Below are 26,390 nucleotides of genomic sequence, written 5' to 3'. Positions count from 1 at the left end.
ATTACATATACATAAAATATACATTTTAAGTAATACTTAGCATAAAACTCAAAACAGTTACATAAGAACTCTATTGTTCCAAACAGAATGAAGAATCATATGAAACAAATCAAATTTTACAGGCTTTTTATTCCAAACAAAATGCTTTTGAACCATCTTCACCCTCTTCTGCATTTCCAAATACTTTTCGTCTGGTATCGCTCTAAGAATCCGACCCAAATTCACCAAATCTTTCTCCAGAACAAAAACCGAAAATGCCTCCCAGTTCAAAACTTCAAAAAAAGGCGGGACATAGTTGTCCGAAATAATAACCGGAACACATTCGTAGTATATCGACTCCACAACTCTCGGGCTGTATACTTCATGCCCACGTGGACAAATACAGTATTTACTACTTTTCATGTACATTCGGTATTTAGCTTTACTTTCAATGTCACGGGCCATTGGCCCAAGTATTTTAATGTCGGGCTCTTTATCTTGCCAATGTTGAAGTAAAATCGGTCTTAAGTTCCCGTGCATACCGCCTGCAAAAAATGCAAAAATGGGCCTGAGACGTGTAATTCTTTAAACGTACTTCTAAATCTTTGCGCGACTTGAGAGTTCGCTCCTGAGACGTTATTCTTAGCTTTACCGAACTAAACGGTAGATAGAACAAATGTGCCTTTTTAGGATCTTTTACAACAAAGTTAATGTTTTTCTTCATTAGTTGCATGAACCATCCTTCTGAAGCATAGACCCCCCTTAGTTTTGATCATGAAAAAACCGGGCTTTCGCCTTCTTTGTAGATGTAAACTTTTAAAGTTTTTTCCATTAATTCGTAACTCCTGTTAAGAAAAAGATATCACAGGGTGTCAGTCGTGTCGGGTTGGCGGGTTTGAATTTTTCAACCCGAACACGACCCATGTTTTTATTTGTGTCAAATACATTAAAACCTGCATACACTTAAATATCATCTAACCCAAACACGACATGTTTAACCCGTTTATCTAAACGTGTCAAACGGGTTGGCTTGTGATAAATCGGGTTGGTGGGCTGTAAAAATATGGGTCATTAATGGGTTAGTGGATTGATATGTTTAGCTAAACAGGTTCGCGGGTCGAACAACAGGTCAACCCGAACACGACTTGTTCAACCCGTTTATCTAAATGGATCAAACGGGTTGGCAGGCAATAATCATGTTGTAAACTTGTTATTCGGGTTGGACAGTTGTAAAAAAATAGACAAAACGGGCCATAAACGAGTTAGTGTAATGACATGTTTAACCAAACAGGAGACGGGCCAGCCTGTTTAACTACCCGGGTCGACCCGTAGACAACCTGATTGTTACATGTCGTGTCCGGGTTGTGTTGGAAATTGTCACCCCTAGTTTTTAGTGTTTGGATACAGTGATTCTGTTATTTCGGGTCAAATAAAAAGAAACGGATTACTGAGACTACTCGCATCCAAACGCCCCATAAACAAAAATTTCACCTTAAAAACCGAGAAAGATTGTGATAAAGAGAATCATGAAGTCCTTCAGTGTTCCCTAACACGGGCCCGTTTTCAATATTCATCCGCGCATGTTCAAGCTCCCGGTCTCGAGCAGATAACAACTTATTTCTCTAACATATGAAAAAAAAAAGTTCAAATTTAAAACCAATATTCTACAAAATAGAAAATCATGACAATAAGAAAGGCTCTACACTGAAACGAGCAGCAACCGTTGACTCAAGCACCGAAACCATATAAGAAAGCCGTGTTGCAGTTTGTGTGATCAAAGATCCATTACTACAATCATACCCTTTACACCCTTCTTCTCCTTTTGACACGTTTACCGACAATGTTTTCAGAACCGGACCGGGCCCGTTACTGTTGTTATCATAAATAACCGTTCCGTTGACCAAAATACCCTTGGTGACAAGTGGTATGCTCAAAGTGATTAACTGAGATATAATTATCAGAACACCAACTACAGGACTTATGATTAATACCAAAAGCTTCAAGATTTGCAGTCTACATAATATTTGCAGCATGATAGCAGAAACTGTCAAATTAATAACTACTGAACTTAATATAACAACTGTATTATTATTATTATATGAACCTGTTAATAAACTAAACTAAAAAGAATGCTTGTGCAGAGAATCTTATCAGTTATCACATGTGGGTCACTTTTGGCTTATTGATACATTAAATTAAAGATTCATAAAAATTCTATTGTTCCAAACAGAATGAAGAATCATATGAAACAAATCAAATTTCACAGGCTTTTTATTCCAAACAAAATGCTTTTGCACCATCTTCACTCTCTTCTGCATTTCCGAATACGTTTCGTCCGGTATCGCTCTAAGGATCTGACCCAAATTCACCACATCTTTCTCCAAAACGAAAACCGAAAACGCCTCCCAATTCAAAACTTCAAAAAAAGGCGGGACATAGTTATCCGAAATAATAACCGGAACACATTCGTAGTATATCGACTCCACAACTCTCGGGCTGTATACTTCATGCCCACGTGGACAAATACAGTATTTACTACTTTTCATGTACATTCGGTATTTAGCTTTACTTTCAATGTCACGGGCCATTGGCCCGAGTATTTTAATGTCGGGCTCTTTATCTTGCCAATGTTGAAGTAAAATCGGTCTTAAGTTCCCGTGCATACCGCCTGCAAAAAATGCAAAAATGGGCCTTTTTGAAGGCGGGTTTCCACCAAGATCTTGAACCGGGCTATCTGCGCTACGGATGTATGTAGCGGGAAGAGTTGTGTCTTTGCCTATTTTGAACCCGGTAGCGAGATTCGAGTTGCAAAGAGATCGAATGCAGTTTCCCATATGATCTTTTGTTAGCTTCATCGACTAGAAAAATTAAATCAACGGTCAAAACCGTTTCGGTTTCGCCATTTGGGGTGTGCATGGGTTGGTTTTGGGCTTAAGCCGAACATAAAAAACGAGAATTTGGCTTCTAGGTTTTAGAAAACCGTTCTTTTAGCTTCGGCATTTGGGCTTGAAGATTTTGAACCGAAACATGGCCTAAAGTATTGAGTTTGGGCCAAAAACTTTGAGCCAAACTTTTTTTTCTGTAACCTAATGATTAACTGATTATTACACATTCGGGCCTATAATTTTTGGGCTACACCTTTTATTACTTAACCTTCAGAAATAATAATTATAATCCACAAACTCAATAACAAAATTCGGTTTTCTCTGTTTTTACGGGTTCAGTTCAGTTTTCAGTACATGCAAAACCGAAACAGAAATTCAGTTTTTGAAAAAAAAAAAAACATAAAACCAAACCGTCAGTTTGGTTATGTTGGTTATTTCATTTTTACATCAGTTATTTCAGTTTCATGCACACTCCTAGTATATATGTAAACGTACCCAATCGTGACAAGCAACAAGGAAATGATCAGTCCCGTTAGTCCTGTTCCAAAAAGGATATTTTGCAGCAATCAAACTCGTGTAATTCTTTAAACGCTCTTCTAAATCTTTACGGGACTTGAGAGTTCGCTCTTGAGACGTGATTCTTAGCTTTAGTGAACTAAACGGTAGATAGAACAAATGCGCCTTTTTAGGATCTTTTACAACAAAGTTTCTGTTGTTCTCCATTAGTTTTATGAACCATCCTTCTGAAGCATATATTCCCCTTAGTTTTGGATCATGAAAAACCGGCTTTTTACCGTCTTTGTAGATATAAACTTTTAAAGTATTTTCCATCAACTTGTAACTCCTGCTGAAAAAGAGAGATTACAGAATGTCTACCCGAACATGACCCGTATTTTTATCCGTATAAAAAACATCAACAATAAATTTCACACACTTAATAATCAAGTTGTAAGCGTGTTAATAGAATAATCGGATTGGCAGGCTGCAAAAAATGGACAAAACGGGTCATTAACGAGTTAAGTGGATTGACATGGCTAACTAAACAGGTTGATGGGTTGACTTGCTTAACTAAATGGGCTAAACAGGTCAAACCGAACATGGCCCGTTTATTTAAACAGGTCAGCCCAAAGTCGACCCGTTTAACCGATTTATCTAAACATTTGAAACGGGTTGGCGGGTAATAATCAAGTTCTAAAATTGTTAATCGGGTTAGTGGGTTGTAAAAAATGGACAACACGGGTCATAAACGAGTTAGCGCATTGGCATGTTTAACCAAACCAGTTGACGGGTCAACTTGCTCAACTAAATGGGTCAGCCAGAATACAACCCGGGTTATTAACGAGTTAGCATGCCAACCCAAAACATGATTTTTTTCATGTCGTGTTCGGGTCGTGTTCAGATTATGATTTTTTCGGGTCAAATAACAAGAAACTGATTACTGAGACTACTCGAATCCAAATGCCCCTAAAAAATATATTTCACCTTAAAAACCGGGAAAGATTGTGATAAAGAGTACCATCAAGCCCGTCAGTGTTCCCTAACGTTGGCCCGCTCTCAATCTTCATTCGTGCACGGTTAAGTTCCCGGTCACGAGCAGATAACAACTTTTTTTTCTAAAATATGCAAAACAGAAAAATAAATTAGTCAAACTCAAAACCAGTATTTCCTAAAATAGATAATCATAACAATGAGAAAGTCCCTACACTGAAACGAGCAGCAACCGTTGACTCAAGAACCGAAACCATGTAAGAAAACCGTGTTGCAGTTTGACCAAGTTGACCCGAACCATTTTGTTTCACTGCAGTTTGTGTGTTTAAAGATCCATTACTACAATCATACCCTTTACACTCTTCTTCTACTTTTGACGCATTTACCAACAATGTTTTCAGAACTGGACCAGACTCATTACCGTCGTTATTATAAATATCCGCTTCGTTGACCAAAATACCCTTCATTGACCATGTTTGACCTGGTTGACAATCATACCCTTTACATCCTCCTTCTCCTTTTGACACATTTACCGACAATGTTTTCAGAACCAGACCGGACCCGTTATAAATAACCGTTTGGTTGACCGAAATACCCTTGGTGACAGGTGGCAACATAAAAATGTAACTCTTGTAAGGGAAAGTGATTAACTGAGATATAATAATGATAACAGCTACAAGACTTATGATTAACACTAAAAGCTTCAAGATTTGCAGTCGACATAACATTTGTAACAGTCTTTTGGCTTCCATGGTTTTGAGAAGTTGACTAAATATGCAGTTGACTATAACTCTGAGTTCAAATTCATGGGTCAATGTTTTTTCAACTTGAAGTGAAGATTGAAGATAACATACTAATGTTTGGAGCTAAAGATTAATATATGATATGAGTAATAGTGAAATTAATTATATAAGCAAGAAATGGATCAAACAACTGAAAGCTTACCAGATTTTTGATTTGATGGATGGATGTGACTTGTGAGTCAATAATTTTGTTTAAAATGATTGAAGAAATACGCATATGACTAAATATCTAGTGATTCTAATTTCACATTGCGTATATTCTGGTAAAAAAAATTGTATAATAAACTAACTTTTTGGATACTAATGATTGCAATACAACAATGAATAACAATACTTTATTTAGATTATCATCTTAAATTTGTTTGTCTTTTTTTTTATTATTTTTTTTATAATTTATAATATTTGATGGGAACGTCTAAGCCAAACTCTGAAGCCATTGTGGGGTCGGTTAAGACAACATAGTTTAACCGGAGTGACATATCGAGACTCTCTATATTTGGAGGGTGTAGTAGCCTAAATACAATAAAATCACCATTCTAAAAAACAGTATATCATTCCAATGTGTTTGATTTTATCTTTGTTTCAATATAAATTTCACATTAAAACAAACATCTATTTAAATCAAACTAAAAACAAATTAAGATATTAAATAGTCTTATCAAAGAGTTAAAAAGGTAATTTTGAAAGGTGCTTTAAGAAAAAACCGAAATTTTAGTTTTAGTTCTGGTTTTCAAGTTATTTAACTTGGACAACATTGTTGTAGAAATCACTCTACACTAGTCGTGTAAGCGGTTAGAAAGAGACTAGCGAGTAATAGGGATTTATTGAATTGTAATTTATATTTAAATTTTTGAAATATATTTGTATTTAAATATAAATTTTTGACAGACTGATAGGTTTAAAAGGAAACCACAAAAAAGTGAAAAATTGATTAAAGAAATATGTCTTTTACATGTAAAAAAAATAAAAAATAAAATAGTTTTACATGTATAAAACACATTTTTACATTATCATTTTAGAGTTTTTACATATAAACACATGTAGAAGCTGTTTAAAAAAAAAGGTTTAAAAAATACACTTTTTACAAAATTAAAATTTTATATTGAAATGTCTTATACATGTATTTATAAGCAAAAACTCCAAAAGTTTATGCTTGAATTAATTTTTTACATGTGAAATCAAACTTTATATTATGTTTTTACATGTAAAAGATATGGTATTTTAGTTCTCTGTTATTTTTAAGTTTCTCATTAAATTCTCCCCTATATATATATTTCGATTTTAACCGATTTTGATCAAATAACGATTAATCAGCGACTAGTCCGTGAAGTAACGACTAATGCTTAATCTACGCCTAATCAGGAGTTTTATGACCATAATGGTTAAAACTTGAAACACCCATTTGATGTTTCTAAGCTATATCCCAAAGTGAAAAAATATAATAGTTACCACATACAAGTATACAACCATATATCAAAACTGAAGATGAAAATATAAAAAAATGGAAGATGAACGAGATAAGGGTTTAAAAACTCACCTTTCAATTTCCATCTTTTTCATCGTTAATCGTTACACATCAATCATCATCATCACACAAACCCTACAATCTCCATTATATTAATTTTAAGGTAAAAACTTATTTCCCACTTGGGTTTCAACAATTTGTCAATTCTGAGTAATGGGTCAGTGTCAATTTTCATACTTTTCATTGTTATTTTTTCAATCTTTCATAGTTTCTTGATGATGGGGTTGATGAAATATTGGCTTATCTACTTATTTGATCACTTTAAACAATGTAGCATTTACATATCCATTTTGATTGTGATCTGATGTTATATGTTTAAAAAAAAAGAAAAACTGTAAGCAAAATTAAGATTCAAGCACATTTAATCATTTATATCTTGTTTCCTTGGCAATGTAGTACTGAAACTCATAAGATCAAGATCATTGTAATCAGTAAATCCCACCGATATCAAAGCTATGGTAGACCACCTTACCTCTGCCCCGTAGGAATAGAGTGGCTGCTTCCGCTGGCACTCCCGACTCGATAGTAGTTTTGCATCAAGCCTTGGACATAAGGCACATAGCAGTCAACCATCGGCCGGTTGGTGCGTGTACCCTTGACTTTCGGCTACCAACGCCACCAATCGATGCATGATGCATGATTAACCTTCAGCGACTTTTTAACGTTATTTTCACAAAATTAGTAAAATAACGTCAAAATTAGTGTGCTTTTTCCCCACCGAGGGCCCACACAGCCCACACATATATACATTATATGTGCACACCACAAGCAGGGCGTACTGAAATTCATAAGCCCGTCTGCACTTTTTTTTTCTTGTTTAGTTTTATAATTATTATCAGAAAAACGGAAATTGTTCTTACTTTGTGAAATTTGGGATATCTGGTAATAGTTGTTGACAATTTTTCCTGAGAAAGATCCAATTTTTGCGAATAAAGCGGTTGACTTGATTATGTCATGGGTGACTTTTAACCCGTTTTACATACCCATTGCTAGCATTGAAATTTGATCTGACTAATTTGGGATCTTTGGTTATCTTTCTTTGCAAATTTTCCTCAAAAAGATCCATATTTTTTAAATAAAGCGAATTACTTGATCATGTCATGGGTGACTTTTAACCCGTTTGACCGTTTTAGCAAAGAAATATGACTCAAGTTGACCCTGTTTGACTTTGATAACATATATGTTGTATTTGCTCAAACAGCCAACAGGTGAAGTAGCTGATACAGAAGTAGCATAATCACTACCCGGCCCGTTCATAATCGAATAACAAGATGACACCCGTTATCCCATCGTCAACAAGCAGTATCTCTCTTATCCCCGGGTGCACTTTTAGTACAACAAAAACCAAAACCGGTTCGATAAAATGTTTTGATTCAAAAGGCTCAACCGAAAGACTGATATCTCTATCAACATCCCTTAGATTATTACCACATGTTAGGACATTCGGGTCCCACAGTAAACCAAGATTTGGAGTAATATTTGCCACTGGGGTGGAAGTTGTTGTGGATGCACCCGTTGACCAAGTTGACCAATTGGACTCCCCTGTGTCGGGTCAAGATTCTGGTCAAACTTCAAAACCAACATCACCAGTTGACAAATTCAAACAAAAATTACGACCCGTTAGAAAGAGTGAAATGCCACCCTTGAAAGATGAAGACTTGGTTCCCGGTGCAACTTTCACGGGTAAAGTCAATCCAATCGTTTGGAGCGTTTGTTGACTTTGGTGCGTTTACAGACGGGCTGGTTCACGTCTCACAGTTAAGTGACGATTACGTTAAGGATGTTTCAAATGTTGTTTCGGTTGGTCAAGAAGTCAAGGTGAAGTTAGTTGAGGCAAATACCGAAACGGGCCGGATCTCGTTGACCATGCGGGAAAACGAACCCGTTACCAAAAACCCGGGTCAAAAGTCAAACGCAAGGCGGGACCGAGACGAGGGGAGAAAAGGTACTAAATTTATTACGGGTCAAGAACTTGAAGGAACCGTTAAAAATCTTACACGTTCGGGTGCGTTTATAAACCTTCCGGAAGGTGATGAAGGGTTTTTACCGGCTTCTGAAGAAGCCGATGAAGGGTTTGGAAGTATAATGGGTGATGGGCCATCGCTTGTAGTCGGTCAAGAAGTCAAAGTTCGGGTCTTGAGAATTGTTAGAGGTCAAGTAACGTTGACCATGAAGAAAGATGACGATAATAAAAATTTGGATTCGAGGCTTCAAGGAAAAGTTTATACCACTACAAACCCGTTTCTTGTAGCTTTTCGTAAGAATAAATATATTGCTTCGATTTTAAATGATCAGGTGAAAGTTGAAGACGATAAAGTCAAACTTGCTATCGATGAAAAAGTCAAAGTTGAAGATGTTTCTGATGAAAATGATAGCAATATTATTGAAGAACAAGTAGAGATACCCCATGTGGCGTAAGGGGCTGAATCGAACAAGTTAACACTCTTTTAGTTATGATTATTATTCGGTTATTCCCATTAAAGTAAAGATCTCTAACTAGTGATTTGTTATTGTTGTTGTTAGATACTGATGTTGCTGCTGAAGTTGTAGAGGATTAAATCGAGGAAAACGACCGAGATCGAAGTTAAACTTGTAGTTTAAGAGTGTGTTTGGAGGAGTCTAATGGTGATCTAAGTTGATTTAATGGAGTTGTTTATGTTGATTTGTAGGTTGAACTTAAAAAGACTTAACATTTTGATGAATGTTAAGTTTGTCAAAAGAAATTTATTTATAAATAACGTGTTTTTTTTCGAGTCTACCAGTGATGGGATTTTAACAGTCCCCAATTATTTAACACTTCAATTCCGACTCAAAAATCACGGAAACCACAACAACAATAGTTTATCGTTGTCTTAGGCAACATAAAAAAGTTGAAGCATTTAAATCAGCTTTAAAAAAACTATTAGCTATTAGAAAGTACACCAAAAAAATTTTGTTGGCTTGACTCGGTCAAAGATGTTTATGTTTAGAACAAGAAATGATTGCACATCAAAAGGTTTTGTTCACATTCTTGAATATGACAAATTATAAGACGGGGTCGTTAAATGAACCCGTTGGTACGTACGCACATGAAAAGACAAAAAAAACTATTACTTACGGTGAATTGGTTGTCGAGTGCAAATGACACTTTTTAAATCTAACTAGGATTTAGGCCCGCGCTTCGCGATGGGACCATTGAACTGGGAAAAAACATACGTAAAAACGTTAAACCACGAACGCGTTGTGAATTGACGCAAATTCATCCTGTATCAGGTTACAACATTGAAACTAAACAAAAGAAATAAACCATTCAATGCCAATATACAACAAATTATCATATGTAAAACCAAAAGATCGGAACGTTATAGTTGTGAACCGATGCAAATTTTGTTAGTATCGGTGGCACAAACATAAATGCGTAAACATGAATTTGTAAGAAACAAAATATATTATAAAGGCGCAAACGTCGAAGCGTGGATATAAAAACATGTGATGACGGGATATTTTTAAATCATGGTAAAACTTTCGATCATTGTAAGACTAACTATAAGAAACACGAAAGCAAAGTTAAAAAAAATAGTATAACCAGACAAATAAAAATGTAAAACCGACACTTACCCAAGTTTAAAGTTTAAAATTTTTGTTTGTTAAATTTTTTTAATTAGTTGGAAAAAAAAAGTAAGTAAAGGTAATAAAAACCAAGTGACGGTGTATAGATTTCTATGTATTATTTTTTCAAAGTTAGAATATATATATATATATATATATATATATAAATAACAAATATATAGTAAAAGTTAATTAATAAGAAAATAAAATATATTAAAATATTATTAAATTGAATAGTAAAATGAATAGTGTATTTATGAAGGGGGAGAAAATCCCCTTTTTAATATATATTCTAATGGGTGAAAGAGTGTTTTTTAAGATTTTACCTTTTAAGATATGTAAGTTACAATTGATTTTCAACATTTTAAGATAGATTTGATATTTTAAGATTTGTAAGATACAACAGATATTTTTTAACAAATGATGTTTACTTTATATTACAAGATATGATCTTTTACATTAAGAACTAACCAAGTGTTAAATATTTTGATAATCAATACAATAATAAATTTATAAATAACGAAATCAAATGATCTAAATCATTGTAATTTACTCTGAATTTAATACACCATAAATTGGTCACACCAAATCCAGTCTGCTCAAAACTAACAAATCATATTCCTTTCCTATAAAACCTAACAAATTCGGATACCCTTTCTTTTCTTATATATGCGGAATCATGAGTCTAAAAACCTCCCCTACCAAACATTCGTGCCACTCCCTGCTAAAAGAAGAACAAACAGCAACACTAACACCATGATGCCGACAACTAGACCCACATTAAGTTCGGCCACAAAAGTTGCTAGACACACCAATATCACAGACATAACAGCCATGGTAAAACAAGCGTTTGTCACGCACCTTACCCAAGGAAGCGCGATGGGTCTTCCGTTGCCATGTGGTAATATGTGACAATGCGCACTATAACCAAATACGTGAGTAATAACATCGCAGCTGCGGCCCAAACATAGCAGTCTTGTGACCCGTCATGTGCATATCAGGTCGCCACCCATTGCCCCATGAGGCCTAAAAACGCTGCCGACGAATCACCCAATATCATTGTTATTTTTTGGTTTAACATTCGAGTGTGTCTTTTCTCTCCCGATTTTAGTTCGTTTAGGATGGAAATTGAAGTTGCTTCTTGATTTTGCATGTGTGTGACTTGGGCCACCAAGTGAGTCGCAACCGCTACCTAATGATCTTCGAATCTCACCCAATTGTCTGTTTCTGCATTTCGGTGAGGAATTTGGGATGTTTCGTCATTAGCCTTCTTATCTAGGAACTTTAAGCTAGTTTCCATATTCGAAATATTGTCCAGTAGATCTTTGTGGTGTGCCACGAGCATCTCGTGGGAGGTAGTTGACTATGGGGCAAGTTCCTCGCGGATGTGGGCCATCTCTTTTAGAAGTTTGTGTCTGGCTAATGGAGGTCTCATTGTTTCCTTCCTGAAATAGAATTAGCTGACAAGTAAGTAAATGAAATTACCTTACAAAACTTCATTGGAAATCATAAACAGTTTACAAAATCAAAATATGTAGTTAAAGTCTTAAAGATCATTAGACAATGTCATTGTCTCATAAAAGATGAAGAGCCTACCTCGTAACCATGTTTCCAGGGTAGCCCATGACTAAGCAAATGGTGAAAATTGAGGAAGGCTCAACCAAATCCCAAAAAGGAAAGTCCAACAAGGAAAGATAAGGATGACAGAATGGTTAAACAAGTCAAAAGAAGAAGTCAAATATAAAGGTGCGCAAGAAACACTGTTCTCCTGACTAAATGTGAAGCTCGAGACAAGCATGTCTCTTGGTATGAATCAAAGCCAACTGGGTAAAAGAGAGGAAAATGAAGACCCAATGAAAGGATGAAAGAAACCAATGGTCAATGCTCAATAGATAAGGAAGAGAAGAGTTCTTTGGGTAAAGGAGACACCCTCTTCTTCTTTATATGATAGAGGAAGATAGAATGAAAAGAGGAGGACATATAGCTAGAAGAATAAAATTCGGAAGTTTTCTCTCTAGAAAACTTTAGTTAATTGTTGTAATGATCTTGTATTGTATAAGTCCTGAAGTTTGTTAATGTTCGCTCATTTATTAATCACCATTCTCTTTGAGGTGTCATGTTGAATCCAACATGGTCATGACATGTTTCATTAAGGGTTCCAACAATGGCGTCATTCGTGGGACCTTAAGCTCCGACAAAAGGTTACCACCCGCAACCTCTAAAGAATGGCCGACGACCACCATCAAATTCACCTCCACAGAAAACCCACCCTCACTCTTAACTTCTGCCGCTGTCGTTGTCTTGCCGGCAAACAGTTCTTGGTGTTGTCCGTCCACTGTTTCGGCAAACAAACACCAACCCAGATTCTTTGGCGTTGTGTCTGTCACCGAAATCTTTTCCCGATTCTCCGATATTATCACAGAATTCAAGAATCTTGAAATCTTCTCCGCCGAGTCTTGAAAAGGTAGACATGACGATTGTTTTCAACCAACAAGACACATACCCGTTTTCTTTAATTTCAACCACTCCGGCGACATGCCACCACAACTACCACCACCCGGTTTCATCGGAACCAGCACCGTCTTTAAGTCCATAGTGCCCACAAGTACACATCCGTACCTTGAAGGCATGAAAGACACCGGTGGACCGATGTTTGAAAATGAAGATAAAGAAGAGGATGTGGAGGTAGAAGGCATCCCAGGCGAAAGACCCAAGATAACCTTGGAGTTCATACGAACTCGCAAAGAGAGTTCATACAAACTCACAAAGACGCCTTGAAAGCATGCATTGAAGACTAATAGCATGAAGAAAAGATGCACGCCTCTATATGATATTCAGATCTGCACGCGTTTAGGTTCTAAACCCGAATCCATGATAATATGGTAAAAGCTTGATGCCATGTATAATTTATAGATCAAGAGGCTTTTGTAAAGTCACACACACACACATATATATATAACTTAATCAAGCAAGCCATGTATCTTTACTTGAGGCCTTTCTTTTGTTTTAAGTGTTGTTGCAAGAATTTGTTTCTAACACCTTTTCCTGGAAAATTGATTTACAAGTTTCTATACACGATGTGCAAGAGTGCTTAGGTATTACTTTTTGTTTGTTTAGGGTACGGAAAAATTAATGGGGTAAAGTTTGGACTACACCTTTATCTTTATCCTTTATCTTTATTTATTATTTTGTTAAAACTTTTCAGTGAGTGGTTCACATCAAACTGTTCAAAAGAAATAGAGTACTTAAATGGGGTAAAGTTTGGACCACACCTTTATCTTTATTTATTATTTTGTTAAAACTTTTAAGTGAGTGGTTCACATCAAACTGTTCAAAAAAAAGTGAGTACTTAAGGCCTTAACAAACAAATACGAACTCGCAAAGAGAGTTCATACAAACTCACAAAGACGCCTTGAAAGCATGCATTGAAGACCAATAGCATGAAGAAAAGCTGCACGCCTCTATATGATATTCAGATCTGCACGCGTTTGGGTTCTAAACCCGAATCCATGATAATGGTAAAAGCTTGATGCCATTTATAATCCATAGATCAAGAGGCTTTTGGAAAGTCATATATATTTTTTGGCTCGAATCTTATGTATTTATATTTAATATACAAAATGAATTATGATAAACTAATATAATATATATAGGATGATTATCATTACAGAACTGTTATATTATTTAAGAACTTGAAGGAACCCTTGAAAACTAATGTTTGTTATAAAAATTTTGTATGTTAATGTTCTTTGAGATTAGTTTTATCAAATTTTATATCTATATCTACAATTACACTTTTGAACATTAGTTTTTATACATATCAATGTTTTGTTTGACACTTATGTAAATTTGTTAGTACATAAATTTTACATATATGTAAACTTGTGATTAATATATGAAATCAAAAAAATTTATATAAAATATGATAAAACAACTCTTAAATAATGTTAATATAGAAAAAAAATTAAAAAAATTTTTTGGTTGTTAAGGGTTTCTAAGAGTTCCTAACTTTTTTAGAGTTCTTAAATGATACCAACAATATATATATATATTATATATATATATATATATATATATATATAGGGTTTGGATCAAATACAACTAAAATTAACATGCTAAACGCGAGAATCAAGTAGAGTAATTATATATATAAGTAGAGTAATTATGTAATTACTCTATGATTTAATTACATAATTACTCTTCTTGTATTTATAATTACTCTACTTGATTCTCACTTTTAACACGTTAATTTCATTTGTACGTTAACATTCCCCTATATATATATATATATATATATATATATATAACTTAATCAAGCAAGCCATGTATCTTTACTTGAGGCCTTTCCTTTGTTTTAAGTGTTGTTGCAAGAATTTGTTTCTAACATCTTTCACTGAAAAATTGATTTACAAGTTTTTATGCACGATGTGCAAGAGTGCTTAGGTATTGCTTTTGTTTGTTTAGGGTACGGAAAAATTAATGGGGTAAAGTTTGGATCACACCTTTATCTTTATCCTTTATCTTTATTTATTATTTTGTTAAAGTTTTTCAGTGAGTTGTTCATATCAAACTGTTCAAAAAAAGAGAGTACTTGAATGAGGTAAAATTTAGACCACACCTTTATTTTTGTTTATTATTTTGTTAAAACTTTTCAGTGAGTGGTTCACATCAAACTATTCAAAAGAAAGTAGTTACTTGAGACCTAGTAACAAACAAATAATGATTTAAAAATAAGTATGTATGAATAGATGTTTGCATGAGGAATATAAACTTTGATTTTACGTATATTGCAAAGCTTCCGCATTAAAGTAAATTTTGCATATTGAAATATCATGCTAACTATTATCTTGGAAATCTATAGATGCCCACGATCTCAACTATTGCAACCATTTATATGGTTTTGAAAGAAAACCGAAAGAAGAACTTTAAAGCATTCTCTAATCGTTCATACCAACTCATGATCTCATTATTTATCGCAAATGTATTGTATTGTTACTACAAAAGTAATAATATTTTTCCGATCATACTCAAGTAACTTAATTTTTATGAGAAAATAAATGTTTAGTAATTGTGTCAACTATAGCCAATTAAGCAAGTCAAATCTTAAGTTCACTATCACTTATAACTTCATTAAAACTCATTTACATGGTATTTCCTTTGGATAAAAAAAATGAAACTAATTGTGTGTCACAAATTCTTTTAGTTTTGAGGAGAGACTTAAAGCTAAAAATGAATTGCTCAAAATTTTACAAGATGTTTACAAAATCTTTAAAACCAATGCATGCTTTGTAGAAAGAAATAGACACAAATTTTGAGAAGAATTAATAGAAAAAGTTATATTAAAAAGAAGAAAAATATTTTAAGATACGATTCGGGCTTCAAAAGGTTTTGTTCACATTCTTGAATATGGCAAATAGTGTACATGAAAAGACAAAAAAAAGTATAAAACAATTAGCAACAGTAAATTTAATTGGTGTGTCATGTACAAATGACGCTTTTTAATTTCGTCGTGTGAAAGAGTGCTTTTAAGATTATAAGTTACAATTGATTTTTTAACATTTTAAGATTTGCAGGTTACCATTGATTTTTTAACACTTGCTCTTTACTTTATATAAGAACTAACCAAAAGTTGAATATTTTGATGATCAATGCAATAAATTTATAAATAACCAAATCAAATGATCAAATTTATTGTAATTTACTCTGAATTTAATATACCATAAATTCGTCAGAACAATTCCAATTCCAGCCTGCTTGGTCAAACTATATTTAATAATAATGTCTTAAAAATTAAATAAATAAATAATGATAATAATAACCAAAGGCCGTTGCTCCATGAATTTCTTTACGGAAGGACGGGCTGTAAGCGAATCGAACGGACACGAATAAGACCTCGTTCATGTTCGTTTGTTAAGGAAATAATATGTGTACACAAACGTTTACCGAACGAGATTTTATGTTCGTGTTCGTTTATTAAGGTAACGAATGTGTTCACAAACACAAATAAAATCGACAGAATCTAAAAATTGAGACTGATATATTCATCAACGTGAATAATGAAAGCATGTATTATTGTCTTTCAGCTATCAACGTCACCACATGATGCTTAATTAGTCTTCCACCACTTTTAACGTTATTTTCATGAGATTAGTAAAATAACGTCAAACTTATTGCAATTTCACTTTTGTCCGCCCAATGGTTCACACATATACACATTATATGCGCGCACCGCAGACCGGACGAATAATAATAAGAATAATATAATAATAATAATAATAACGGACCCCAAATTATCAACTCAATTAATTACAAAACCACCTTCAAGTCCGCTTCACCTACCTAATAAATTTCTCACCAGTAAATTATTTTATTATTATTATTATTATTATATTATTTCATCAATAATATCATCACCATCACCGTTAATGGCTCCGATCAAAGTAGGCGATACGATACCCGACGGAACCCTAGCTTACTTCGACGACGATGATCAGCTGCAGCAAGTCTCCGTTCACTCTCTCGCCGCCGGCAAGAAAGTCGTTCTCTTTGGTGTTCCCGGTGCCTTTACTCCTACTTGCAGGTACTTTAATTTTAAAGTTTTATATAATTTATTAAATTATGCTGATAATTAAGTTGTTAGTTGCTTAGTTGTTGGTAATTGGAAGCTTATTAGCAAAGTTGTGTATATTAAATTGCTGCTCAATTATATAGATCTTGTATCAATTTTGGATTTTTAGGGTTTTGCTTATTGTGTCTATGAGGGCCATAGGTGTGTAAAGTGTAAACGAGCCGAGCTGATCCCGAGATAGTTTTAGGAATTCAAGCTCGAGATTGGCTTGTTTAGAGCTGTGTTTGTCAAGCTCGGCTCGGGCTTGGCTTGGTTATCATTTAATTAATTATTTTATTTATACATCTTTATAGTTATATGCATTTGCATATATATATATATATATATATATATATATATATGTATAAAATATGTTTTTTTTATAATATAAGTATATGTGATTAATTAATTCTGTCAAATGTTTATATATATTATTATATACAATAATAGTTATTATATAAATATATGAAATAAAAATTATATCTTTATAAAGCTTGTCTCGAACTTGTTTGTTAAATGAGCCTTAATAAGCTTGGGCTTGATCTAGAACTAGTTTAAGCTCGGCTTAGTTTGAGTTTTAACAAGCCTAGTTATTATTATACAACACTTAAACCATTTATATGTAAAAATTGGATTTTTCTTGTTTGAAATTGTAACAAATTTTTGTTGATGATTCGTGCAATGTAGTACGAAGCACGTCCCGGGCTACATTGAGAAATCTGAAGAGCTCAAATCAAAGGGTGTGGAGGACATTTTGTTGATTAGTGGTAAGTTTTTATTAAAACTAGCTTTAACATGTGCTTGATAAAAAGCTGTGTACTCAAGTGATGTTCTTTTTAATATGCAGTAAACGACTCGTTTGTGATGAAGGCTTGGAAGAAATCGTACCCAGAGACCAAGAATGTGAAGTTCTTAGCCGACGGGTCTGCAACCTACACCCATGCACTCGGGCTGGAGCTTGACCTTGCTGAGAAAGGGCTCGGGGTCAGGTCAAAGCGGTTTGCTTTGTTGGTTGATAACCTGAAAGTGGTGGTTGCTAATATCGAATCGGGTGGTGAATTCACTGTTTCCAGTGCAGATGATATCCTGGCGGCTTTGTGAAGTTCTTTATAATGTTTCAAACCTTTTTGTTGTGTCTGAAACTGAATCAATGATCTGATAATTTAGTTACAACAGTTGAGGTTTGTGTTTGAAGCAGTGAATGTATTGATTCTCTTTAAAATAAATGGAATGGATGTTAATTTCATTTGGTTTGGCATTGTTTATAAATTTATATATAAACACTCTTATGACTGCATATTTCTTGTACACTACTTTTCATTAGTGTACATATTCGTCTGCTATTCCAGCTAAATTGACGCGTATTCATTATTCAAGTAGCTTGCACGTGGGAAGAATGTGTTGTAGCGTTATAGATAGTCTTAGTATTTCATCAACGCAAGTAACATATTAAAGAAAAGTGTACCCACCCTTGCAATTCATCAAAATTTGAATAACCAACTTCAAACAAGTGAAGATTGAAACAAATTCAAGAACTTATCCCAACAACCAATACTAGAAATTCTGTTTACAAACCAATATCCTTCTTATTATTGTACCACCACCATTGCCTATAGACGAGCCCGAGAACTTGTAGCTGTCGATAATGGTGCACCCTGCAACACCGACAAATATAGACGATGATCATTTAAAATAAAAATAATAATAATAAAAACCCGACAAACAAAAGCGAGTAAAGAAGTGAACGGTTGCGTTCTCACCAATGGTACACCACTTTTCGCTCTTTCCTCAAGAAATCTCGACGGCTTATAGAAATCACTATATTTTTCAGACCATTTCTTGAGACTTGCATATATGTGTTTAGGTCCAACTAAATCTCCCCAGAACACAATACCACCACTGCATTAAATTTAAGACTCTTAGATATATATTTTTAAGAAACAAGATGGATAATAAAGTTTAATAATTTGGAAAACAATCACTCATATTAAGAACTAACCGGTAAGAAGGAAAGCTCATCCCAAGAACAGATGCAACATCAAGATCAGAAGCCCGAACGACTCCTTCTTCTAGAACACGACAAGCCTCGTTCACAATCGGAAACAGTATCATTTCAACTATTTCCTGATCGGTAACGGAAATAGACTGCAAAGACATATTTCAAGAAACATATTATTTACAAGTTCTTGCTATTCATCTATGTCATTTAACAATAGTTTGGGTTGGGCCAAGGTCAAAAAGGTCATTTTTTTCCAAACGAGTTGAGTCGGGTTGGGTTGATCCGCATGTACTATAAAGTCCATATTTTTAAAGAATTAAAATAAATAGTGCGTTAATTATGATAACAGAAACAATATTATGACGACAATACACATCTTTGATTAAAAATGCATTAAAAAAACAAACTTTTTGAGCAACTTTCAACCTGTTTGAAACGAACGCACGACCCAGATTGACCCATTAAAATAAATGGGTCAAAATTGTGATCTCACCATTTGAAATTTATTTACAAGTTCTTACTATTCATCTAGCTCATTTGACTAGAGTCTCGGTTGGATGGGTCGGGCCAAGGTCGAAAAGGTCATTTTTGCCAAATGGGTCGGTTGCTTTAACCTGCGAGTACTATAAAGTCCATATTAAAAAAAAACGAACGTTGGGCAACTCTCAAACCGTTTAGGATAAAAACACAACCCAAAACGACCCATTTGTCTAAACGAGTCAAAATGTGACTCGCAAAGTGACAACTCACTTAGTTTATGGAATAAAAATCCTACCTTTCCTCCAGGCATAATGTTGACTAGTCTTTTAGACTCCTCGATAACCGAGTACACTTGGGGATCAGGTTTTGGCTTGCTACCTTTCTCATAAATATAATACCCTTTTCCATTATTTTTACCTGAACAATTAGTCACGTGTTAACTAAAAGCACCTTTCTTTCAAGATCATGACTTTTTTTAGAAATATTCAAGAAATTACCATTTCGCCCGCTCTTAATCAAGAGGTCAACGAGAGGAGACCGGAAAGTACGGTCAGGAAAAGCATTGGCAAATTCTTTACCTACAGCGACAGCTACACCATATCCTGCTAAATCTTGAAGTCTACAATCACATATTCATACAACATTATTCAATTTCCCATAGTCTGACACTTTGACTTTCAAGGTCAACTTATAAGAATGTATCCCTATTTGTATGTTTTTTAAAATGTTCAACCACATTTTTGATTTTTTTTTAATTTCATTAAATGGTTATAAGTTTGCTCCTATTAGTCAAAGATTGACTATCAAGGTCAACTTACTAGTTGAAGTTGTTTGTGTCAAATTAAAGAGCATATCTTCTTTTGACTATACGTATGTTTCTTAGAATGCTCAATTTAGGTATTACAACATAAAACGATAAATTAAAATATTCATATCAATTTTGAAGTTAAAATTGACTTGTTTGACTTACTGAAAAGGTCCCATTGGGAGTCCAAAGCTGCTGATTAATCTATCAATTCTGAACAAATCCACACCTAAATGAAGCAAAATATGTGCACCCTGTGCGTACGGAAAGAAGGTGCGGTTAACAGCAAAACCGGTACAATTTCCCACCACAACAGGAGCTTTTTTTATAACTTTTCCAACTGTCATAAGGTCTAAAATCACTTGCGCAGAAGTCTTTTCTGTTCTCACTATCTCTAGTAGAGGCATCACATGAGCTGGGCTGTAATCATTTCACAAAAAAATAAAAATAAACGTTAGTTCAGAATTCCCCGTCGTTCATTAGTATAGGTGGCACAATGGGTAGGACAATTTAGTCGACTCATTGACCGTTTTTGCCAAACTCAATATTCCAACATTTTTGTCATAAAAAAAACTCCTGATTTTACCTATATAGTTTGCCAAATTGCTGTTGTAGAACTGGTTTTGCCATATAATATGTGAGAACGTTAAAAGATAAATTTTACAAACTTGAAAAAAAAAATCTTTACTTTAGTTTGCATAGTTAAAAATATTTATTTAATGTTACTTCAGATGCCAGGTTGAAACAAGTTATAAAATCTAAGTTGGTTGCTAAAATGGGTCATCTTTTTCGAGTCTGCAAAAGTGCATCTCTACTCTTTATATAATTTTTTTTTCAAGTTATTTGCTTTAAAACAAAACATAGATAAAATAGTTCAAAGATATGGAATACGAAGTGTAACCTAAAGAAATGTGCCCCCACAACTCGATCTTTAGAGTTTATTTTCTCGCCAACTAAATTGAGATCAATGGTGGATGTGTTGGTTGCCAAAATGCAATGAGGCGGACACGCTTTCTCGATCTCACTAAATATCTTTTGCTTCAATGGAACATTCTCAATAACAGCCTGCAATAGGAATAACTCGATCAAGATAGTCAATTTAAGAAAACATTAAGCATGTGGAGTCGTATCAAATGATGGTTTCATAAAGTTTATGTTTTTATTTTAATAGGATGTAAAATACTTGGTGAAAAGTAAAAGGAGTCTTTTAAAAGAAGATGATCAAAAAAATGATATATACTAGATAATGTCTTCACTAAAGTTCATATTTTTATGTTACTAAGATGTAAAACAATTAGTAAGAAACATTGTATTAAAAAAGATACTTGATTAGGCAAATGCTGGAATTATATTTGACCAAATAATGTTTTTATTAAGTACATATTTTTATGTCATTAGGATGTAAAACAGTTTGTAAAAGACAATACTTTAAAGATAAACATACCTCTATAACCATATCCACATCTCTAAATTCCGAGTAGTCTAATACACCTTTAATCAATGATGAGGCTTTTTTGGCTTGGGCCGGTGCTAACTTCTTTCTTGCAACCAAACCTCGAACGTTTCCTAACAAAGAAAATGTTATCATGGTAAGCGTCGTAAAATTAGAAAAACCATATATCATGGTGAATAAATTACATTAGAGGTTTCAAAATGGGTCGGTTGGAATACGGGTCAAAACAACTATATAAGTATACTTTGGTGCAGATTAAAGATTCATAAAAATACAAGTATTCAATACCTTCTACGGTTTTAAGTCCCTTTTGAAGATACTCAGAGTTGACTTCCTTAAGAACAACATTTATATTACCAAGAATTAGGGCGGTAGCTATTCCCGAGCCCATTAAACCTCCACCGATCACAGCAACCTTCTTGACAGCCCGTGGCTTTAGACCAACATCGGTAACTTTAGGTACCTTTTCATTAACGAAAACAAAATCAAAATTTCGTAAAGATTTAAACATTCTTTAAAAGAAAAGGTTATAATAACTGGAACAACAAGTGTACCTTTGAGATTGCACGCTGTGCAAAGAATATGTGAACAAGACCTTTCGATGTGTCGGAAAGAACAAGCTCATTAAACACCTTAGCCTCCTGAAGAAACAAAATCATAGACCATTAATTTAGTCAACGCAAATACCATCAAAAGACTGAATCATTCCGAGGTTAAACAAGCGCGAGCCCGAGTCGAGCTTTAAATAAGCTTGTTTAGTAAACGAGCCCAAGCCCAAACTTCACTTATCGAGCTCAAGTTGACTCGCCACTCGCGAGCCTAACCGAGTCTTTTATTCGTATAAAGTTATTTAATGTTTATAAATTATGTTATATAGAAAAATTATAACTAAAAATATATAAAAATAATTTTAATATACATAAATTAATTAATAAATAATAAATAAAACCAAATACCTTCAAAACACCGGCATGTCCACCATGAACAATGCCTTCCTCAATGACATCAAGACATGCTTGATGTTGTGGCATATTTGGGGCTATACGTTTAGCTAATTGTCTAGCGTTTTTAATAATCTCACGTGCTTCAGATAACGAACCGATCTTGTCGGTTCGATGAAGTGAGCGGACCCACGGTTTACGGGCCTCGGCTATGTCTAAAGCCCATTGTCTAGACACTTTCAGTAAATCTTGAGGAGGGAATATAGCATCAACGAGCCCTAGCTTGTAACCTTCCTCAGAGAGTATCGGTTTTGATGTCTACAAAAAATAAAGTTTATGTTAAAATAGATGTAAATGGGTCAAAATCACCACCTCTAAATTGATAAATAATCAATATCAGATAATCAACAATAACAAAACGTGTTGCAAGAGATACGCGTGGATATATATTATAAACTCACCAACATCATATCAATCGCCTTTGACAGCCCCAAAAGCCTAGGAAGTCTTTGTGTACCTTAAAATTTCAAAACCATATTACATTATTTAATAAACTTATAGCTTACTTCACAAAATCATAGCAACCGAATTTTAAAAATGTATGCTTTTCAACGTATATACTTACCTCCGAAACCGGGCATAACACCAAGAGATAATTCAGGCAAACCAAGTTGAGTTCTTGGAGCCGCAATACGAGCATGACATCCCTACATAAACCAACAAGATAAATAAATAAAATGATAAAATGATTTTTTAAAAAAAAAACAAAACTTAGTAAACAAATTTTGATACACCAAAAGTACAAACCATTGCAACTACTAGACCACCCCCGAGCGCAAGTCCTTGTACGGCAGCAACTATGGGTTTCTTGCAATCTGAATGTATCCAAAATAATATAAAGAATGTGTCAACAAATGCATAACTAAAAACCGAAAAGGAGTATGGAAAGGTAGAAAATTGTAATATTAATATATATAGAAGTATAAAAATAAAACCTTCAAGTGTGTTGCTCACGAGTTCAACGGATACATCAGGTAGTTGAGATATGTCTCCTGCAAAGAAAATGGTTTAGATTTTTAATATATGTTTAAGAAACACAATATATAAAAACTAAAGAAAGGATATATAATGAATTCATACCGCTTGCATGAACTTTTTGAAAAACATTGATGTCGAATCCACCGGAAAACCTCCCATTCTTGCCTTCATAAAAAAGGATAAATCAAAATTAGTCATGACCCGACTTGAAATATGACACAAAAATAATCAGGTTTTGGGTAAAATATCTAACCGTTTAGAAAACGGATTTTGTTTGGTTTGGCCTATTTATTTAGATGGTTCGTGTTCGGTTTGACCTGTTTAATTGATCGTGTCGCGTTTGGGTTGCCAGTTTAACCTATTTAGTTAAACAGGCTGACTCACTAACCCGTTTAACCCATTTTTTTACAACCCACCAACTCGATTAACACGTTTACAACTTGGGTTATTGCCCGCCAATGCGTTTGAACGTTTAGATAAATAGGTTAAACGGGGTGTGATTGATTACACGAAGTGTGAGCGGGTTAGGATTGATGTTTTTACCAAGAATAAAATACGGGTGGTGTCTAGCTTGAACAATTCAACCAGCAGCCCGACACGATTGACACCCCTACTCCTAAAACACATCAACTATTCAAGTTTTTAAGGGGTGTTTGGATTGTTTATTAAAACTTCTTATCTGCTTATTACTATATTAAATAAAGCAGTTTGCAATAAGCAGCTTCAAAGTTCAAACTGCTAATTCAAAAAAATTATTTCACCAAAAATTAACCAAATAAAAGCAGGTTTGATAAGCAATCCCAACACCTTCAAACAACTCATTATTGTACTCAAACATAACATCCACATAAGCAGTTATAGCAATCAAAATCCCAATTCCCAAACACCTTGACTAAATTCACTCTTCACATGAATTCCTTCAATATTCACAACAGTTTTATCTTCAACTTTTATTAAATCATGTTACCATAAGATTATCAATTTTACCAAAACTAAAGCTCGAAAAAAAAAAACTTTAAATTCATTGAAAATAAAAGGATGGCTTTAAGAAATTACCAGTCAAAACAATGGCTAAATTCTACTAAAAATGCGTTTAAAAAAACTCTGTATTCAATAAAAATAAAAACTTTAACCAAGAATTTACCAGTCAAAACTATGGCTTTTACATCTTCTCTCCTGATAGCCTCTGCAAATTTCTTCTTCAACCCAGCAAGAACTAAACAAAACAAAGTTATAAAACACAAACAAATCAAATAAAATCCCCAATTAGCAGAGAATCAATCTTTTTACAAAATTCTAAAAAAGAATCCAACCCAATGTCAATTGAATCAACCCAGATCAAATCAAACAAACCACATGCAACAATCCAACAAAAAACCCATGACTAAAATCAAAATAAAGATTGCTTGATGAGATGATATAACTATACATCACAAAACAATAACACAAATGAATCAAATAAAACCACTAATTAGCAAAGATTTAATCTTTTTACAATAATCCAACAAGAGTAACAAAAAATAATCCAAACAAAGCTCAATTGAATCAACCCAGATCAAATTAAACTGAATTTAGAACTAAACAACAACACAAATGAATCAAGAATCAATCTTTTTACAAAAATCTAACATGGGTACCAAAAAATAATCCAAACAAAGCTCAATTAAATCAACCCAGACCAAATTAAACTGAATTTAGAACTAAACAATAACACAAATGAATCAAGAATCAATCTTTTTACGAAAATCTAACAAGGGTACCAAAAAATAATCCAAACAAGGCTCAATTAAATCAACCCAGACCAAATTAAACTGAATTTAGAACTAAACAACAACACAAATGAATCAAGAATCAATCTTTATACAAAAATTTAACAAGGGTAACAAAAAATAATCCAAACAAAGCTCAATTGAATCAAACCAGATCAAATTAAACTGAAATCAAGATTTTTACTCAGATTTTAGAGCTAAACAATAACACAAATGAATCAAGAATCAATCTTTTTACAAAAATATAACAAGGGTAACAAAAAATAATCCAAACAAAGCTCAATTGAATCAACCCATATCAAATTAAACTGAATTTAGACCTAAACAATAACACAAATGAATCAAGATTCAATCTTTTTACAAAAATATAACATGGGTACCAAAAAATAATCCAAACAAAGCTCAATTGAATCAACCCAGATCACATAACATCAAAATCAAGATTCTTTGATGAGATGTGTTAGCTTACTTGGTAGAGCTAGAGCATTAACTGGATGGTTAGAGATGGTGATCAGAGCAACACCATCAGAACCCACATCCATGGTGACATTAACTTCTGTCATGTTTTGGTTGTTTTGGATTAGTACGCAATGAGAGTTGAGTTGATAAAGAAATGAGAATAAGATCAAAGAAAGAAATAAAGAATTGAATTGAGAAGATTTGTCACGTGTGTGTGAGTGTGAAGTTGACTATTTGGCTCACAAACCTAGGCGGCTATTGGCCGGTGGCCACGTGGGATATTGTTGTGATTATATGTATAGGATTATGATGATTATTATCATGTGTCTATATATAGTTCATATAAATCATAATTAAGGTAACTAACAAGGTTACGGGTACACTTTAACGTGTTAAAGTTGAGTTGGAATTGTTAATGAGGCGTGACATCGAGTAAAATGTGAAATTCGTTAACAACATAACGAGGATGAATGGCGAGGGGTGAAAGTTGGATGGGGCGTTAATAAGGTGAGGGTATTTTTTGAGAGCGTTAGTTAATGGTCGTTAAGAGCTGTAAATAAGTGATGTGGAG

At 33.9% G+C, this 26,390-nt stretch overlaps 3 protein-coding genes and 2 pseudogenes across 3 annotated transcripts; 2 read left to right on the top strand and 3 right to left on the bottom strand.

Annotated features, from left to right (window-relative positions):
• Positions 1–48: 48 nt before the first annotated feature.
• LOC143569608 (putative glycosyltransferase At5g03795) lies at positions 49–2,012 on the bottom strand (annotated as a pseudogene).
• A 162-nt stretch (positions 2,013–2,174) lies between these two features.
• LOC143569632 (putative glycosyltransferase At5g03795) lies at positions 2,175–5,119 on the bottom strand. The gene is made up of 4 exons (XM_077055501.1): positions 4,568–5,119; positions 4,347–4,477; positions 3,360–3,708; positions 2,175–2,837 (listed from the first exon to the last, which is right to left on the bottom strand). The coding sequence occupies exons 1-4, from the start codon at positions 5,102–5,104 to the stop codon at positions 2,175–2,177; spliced, it is 1,680 nt and encodes a 559-aa protein (XP_076911616.1). The 5' UTR covers positions 5,105–5,119.
• Positions 5,120–7,909: 2,790 nt separating this feature from the next.
• On the top strand, positions 7,910–9,098 carry LOC143569611 (polyprotein of EF-Ts, chloroplastic pseudogene; annotated as a pseudogene).
• Positions 9,099–16,693: 7,595 nt separating this feature from the next.
• LOC143569620 (peroxiredoxin-2-like) lies at positions 16,694–18,097 on the top strand. Its single transcript, XM_077055492.1, has 3 exons — positions 16,694–16,848; positions 17,563–17,642; positions 17,723–18,097. The coding sequence occupies exons 1-3, from the start codon at positions 16,694–16,696 to the stop codon at positions 17,974–17,976; spliced, it is 489 nt and encodes a 162-aa protein (XP_076911607.1). The 3' UTR covers positions 17,977–18,097.
• A 234-nt stretch (positions 18,098–18,331) lies between these two features.
• LOC143569621 (peroxisomal fatty acid beta-oxidation multifunctional protein AIM1-like) lies at positions 18,332–26,003 on the bottom strand. The gene is made up of 18 exons (XM_077055493.1): positions 25,830–26,003; positions 24,736–24,807; positions 23,694–23,756; positions 23,549–23,605; positions 23,361–23,428; positions 23,179–23,260; positions 23,015–23,070; positions 22,569–22,871; positions 22,167–22,253; positions 21,901–22,075; positions 21,604–21,725; positions 21,061–21,224; positions 20,325–20,579; positions 19,852–19,973; positions 19,650–19,771; positions 18,875–19,020; positions 18,636–18,774; positions 18,332–18,530 (listed from the first exon to the last, which is right to left on the bottom strand). The coding sequence occupies exons 1-18, from the start codon at positions 25,921–25,923 to the stop codon at positions 18,486–18,488; spliced, it is 2,172 nt and encodes a 723-aa protein (XP_076911608.1). The 5' UTR covers positions 25,924–26,003; the 3' UTR covers positions 18,332–18,485.
• Between the last annotated feature and the right edge of the window lie 387 nt (positions 26,004–26,390).

The sequence above is a fragment of the Bidens hawaiensis genome, unplaced genomic scaffold (assembly GCF_021521415.1).
Source record: "Bidens hawaiensis isolate Kalapana, Puna unplaced genomic scaffold, B.hawaiensis_p1.1 tig00024623_1, whole genome shotgun sequence".
Classification (NCBI taxonomy): Eukaryota; Viridiplantae; Streptophyta; class Magnoliopsida; order Asterales; family Asteraceae; genus Bidens; species Bidens hawaiensis.
The sequence above is the reverse complement of the archived record's forward strand: the minus strand, read 5'-3'. Positions and strand labels throughout refer to the sequence as shown.